General features: G+C 51.2%; 1 protein-coding gene across 1 annotated transcript in view; it reads right to left on the bottom strand.

The window, feature by feature from the left end:
- Window positions 1-3277: 3277 nt before the first annotated feature.
- The window catches only part of EN2 (engrailed homeobox 2), a 2543-nt gene continuing 2403 nt past the window's right edge, over window positions 3278-3417 (bottom strand). Inside the window, exon 3 of the mRNA XM_010712418.1 lies at window positions 3278-3311. Coding sequence (XP_010710720.1) covers window positions 3278-3311 — 34 coding nt within the window. The remainder of the gene's footprint in view (window positions 3312-3417) is intronic.

The following is a 3417-nucleotide window of genomic DNA, read 5'->3' as shown; positions in this document are numbered from 1 at the left end:
GCATTAAAATATGTCAAAAGCCAAATTTACATTTCTTTCCAGTCCGAGGAGTTGGTGCTGGGGGTGAGATGCCCAAGCTGGGCCGGAGGTTGCTCCGATCTAATTCTAGAGCCTGGGGCCGTGTTCGGAATCCTTGCTGTAATTGCTCGGGGGTCCCCGATGTGTTACAGAACGGCTCAGGGAAGCCCTAGGAGTGTCATCCCCTTCTTCCTGACATCCTCAAAACAAGAGAAAACAAACCAACCAACCAAACAGAAAAAAAGAAAATAAAAAATAACAGAAATAAACAACAAACCAAAGGGAAGGAAAAAAAAAAAAGGAAAGAAGAGAAAGAAAGAAAAAAAAATAACACTAAAAAACGAGGACTGCCTTGAACTCCGCAAAGCGCCGGTGGATGTTTGTGCCGCAGCCAGCGGTGCCACCGAGCGCTCCTCCATCCCCACGCTGCTCCGGGGGGAGGGGAAGGAATGGGGGGAGTGAGGCACGGAACCCCCCCCCGCCCCGGGCTGTGCCTTCCGCTCTATTTGTTTGTTTTCACAAAATAAATAAATAATTAAATAACAACGCAGGTTTGTTTATAAAATTGACTCGTGCCCCTCTGAAACAAATTGTTATTAACCTTCCCCTTCTGAGCGTTTCATAATCACAGATGTTAGTTTGGAGATGATATCCCAACATCCCAGGGGTACTTTTGATAGCTGCATGGGCGGGGATTGAATGCGGAGGTCGGATATTAAATCAGCGGGATACAGAATTACTTTTTACCACAAACCCGAGCTGGCTAAATAGTTTCCCCCTCTACCTCTGATATGCATTTCACTATAAATGGCGCGGGTATTTGCATATATAGTGCCTGGCTGCGTGTGTGTGTATCGCATGTGCCATACACTGCATTCAGGTACAGCGGAGCGCAGTAACATCTTCACTAACCCTACTGCTCAGATGCTCGCTGAACATACTTATGGCAAAAAAATATGCTTAATTAATTACACGGAGGGGCCGCACAAGTGCGGTGCAGATACATTTCCACTCGGCTCCAGGCTGTTGGATTTATTTCTCATTTCTTTGCTTGATATTTTATTTATTTTTAATAGGACTTTGCTGCTTTGGTTGGAAAGGAGGGAGCCTGTCCAGCTGGCAGAGAGCTGCGTGCCAGGGAAATGCTGCCAGGCCTTGGGCCTGCCCCTATCCCTATCCCTATCCCTATCCCTATCCCTATCCCTATCTCTATCCCTATCACTGTGCCTGTCTCTATCCTTATCCCTATCCTATCCCTATCCCTCTTCCTTTCTCTATCCCTTTCCCTAACTCTATCCCAGTCTTTATCCCTGTCCCCATCATTATCCCTATCCCTATCCCTGTCCCTGTCCCTGTCCCTATCCCTATCCCTATCCCTATCCCTATCCCTAACCCGTCCCTTTCCCTGTCCCTGTCCTTATCCCTGTCCCTATTTCCGTCCCTGTCTGTTTTTCCCCTGCCCCGCCGCTGTCGGGCTTTAGGAACAGCTCAGCTGATTGATGGTTTTTTCCTGTTCTGGCAACGTGGCGTCTCTTTGCTAAAAATGGCAGGAGGCGGCTGGGGCGGCAGCTATTTCTGTTAAATTAATTTTCAATTTTAAATTAACGAGGGCTAATTTCGTTGGGCCGTCCTTCCCCAACCAGCGGGGAGCCGCTGATCGGCCGGGGGGAGCGCTGCCCGGAGCGGCACAAACCCGACTATGGAGAGAGCGGGTCGGTGTCCCGGAGCTGTGCCTCTCCCCATTAAACTCACCCCCAAAATCTCGAGGGCAGCTACTGAGTGCAGCCAGCACGTCCGTGCGCTGCTCCGGGCTGCACGCTTCGCTTCTCTCGGATATTTTGCTGAACATTCAGGCTGTCGCCACCAGAAGACGAAGCGCTCGGATAAGTTTCCATACTCTTTTTTTTTTTTTTAACCTAAAATTGAGCGCATTTCCCCGCCCGCACAGCTGCGTTCTGCTCCCGCTGCGTTCGCTGCGGGTGAGGACAGGTGGAAGCTCTGCCCGTGGCACACGGGGGGCTGAGTGCCTTCCTCCAAAATCCCCCTGTAAGGACCTCGGGGCCGCCTCGTCCCGTCCCGACTCGCAGGGGGGTTTCGGTGCCGGCCGCCCCCGCTGCCCTCCCTTGGCTTGGGAGCCCACCGTTCCCACGGCGGAGCTCCTGGAAGGCACACGCAAACCCGAAAAGCCGCAAAAATAGCGATGGGACTTCAGGAGGTCCCCGCGTCCCGTCCCTTGGAGAGCTGCACGCTGCGAGCCCTTCTCACGGCATCGCCCAAAGAGGCTCCAAAAAAGGAGGAGGATAAATAACGAGAAATTCAGACGTATTTCGGAGCGCATCTCCTGCGGTAGCCCCGAGCCGGGCTCTGCCCGCTGCCCCCTCCCCTACGAGGTCGGGCTCCGTGGGTTCTCCCTCCCGTCGCACAGCCCCGTTCCTGCGCTCCGGGGACATTCCCGAAGTCCCTTCCCCAGCGCTGAGCATTAAGTCTGCAAAAGGGGAAACCTGTTGCAGGGACGTGAGGCTCCAACTCTTTTTTCTTTGCCATTTGCAGATCCTTTTTATTAAGCCCGATGGTGACGGCGACGGTTTTTACCCGACGGCTCGCCGCCGTTCTCCCCCTCCTTCGGCTCCAAACGAATCCTCCTAATTTTCTTCTCCATACCCAGCTCCTGGGGCCGCTCCCGACCTTCTCTCCCTCCTCCACCGCCTCGGAACGGATCCCGGGCGGAGGAACGGCGGAGCTCTGCACTGCGATGTCCGCTGCGCACCCGGAGAGCCGCACGGAGACACGCAGCCCCGGGAGTGTCCCCTGCATCTCAGCGACACGTTTTAGGAGGTCATCATCATCATCAACTGATTTTTTTTTCTCTCTCTCTCATTATTATTATTTTTTTTTATTGAACGCAAATCCTCGAGAATTGAGACACACAAAAACGCGGGGAGGACGTTCACAATTTTTCTTTTTTTGTTGTTTTTTTTTTGTCTCTTTTTTTGTTTTGTCGAGAGCACAGTTGTAAATAGAAACATTCATATTTCATAAGATTATAAATATTTGATAATGCAATTGTAAAATGCACACGGTTTATAAACTGGGACCAAAAAAAAAAAAATCACGAAAAAAAAGAAGAAACCAACCGAAACTCTTTGCTTTCCTGTTAAAAAAGCGATGCCACCGACTCCTGTCTCCTAAGCAGCTGATGATTATTCACAGACTTTAAAATTACAGCTTTCAGCTTATAGCGGGATTCTTTCCTTTAAGTTTACACTACTATGTACAACGTGTGTCTATCAGGGCTGCAAAATAAAGAAGGTTTAAGGCAAAGCGAGAAAGTCCCCCCCCACCAAAACCCAGCGCCGCAGAGCAGCGCGTCCCACGCAGCTCCGGTTCTCCCCCCTCGTG

The sequence above is a fragment of the Meleagris gallopavo genome, chromosome 6, assembly GCF_000146605.3.
Source record: "Meleagris gallopavo isolate NT-WF06-2002-E0010 breed Aviagen turkey brand Nicholas breeding stock chromosome 6, Turkey_5.1, whole genome shotgun sequence".
Taxonomy (NCBI): domain Eukaryota; kingdom Metazoa; phylum Chordata; class Aves; order Galliformes; family Phasianidae; genus Meleagris; species Meleagris gallopavo.
Note: the sequence above shows the minus strand (reverse complement) of the source record. Positions and strands in the feature narration are given on the sequence as shown.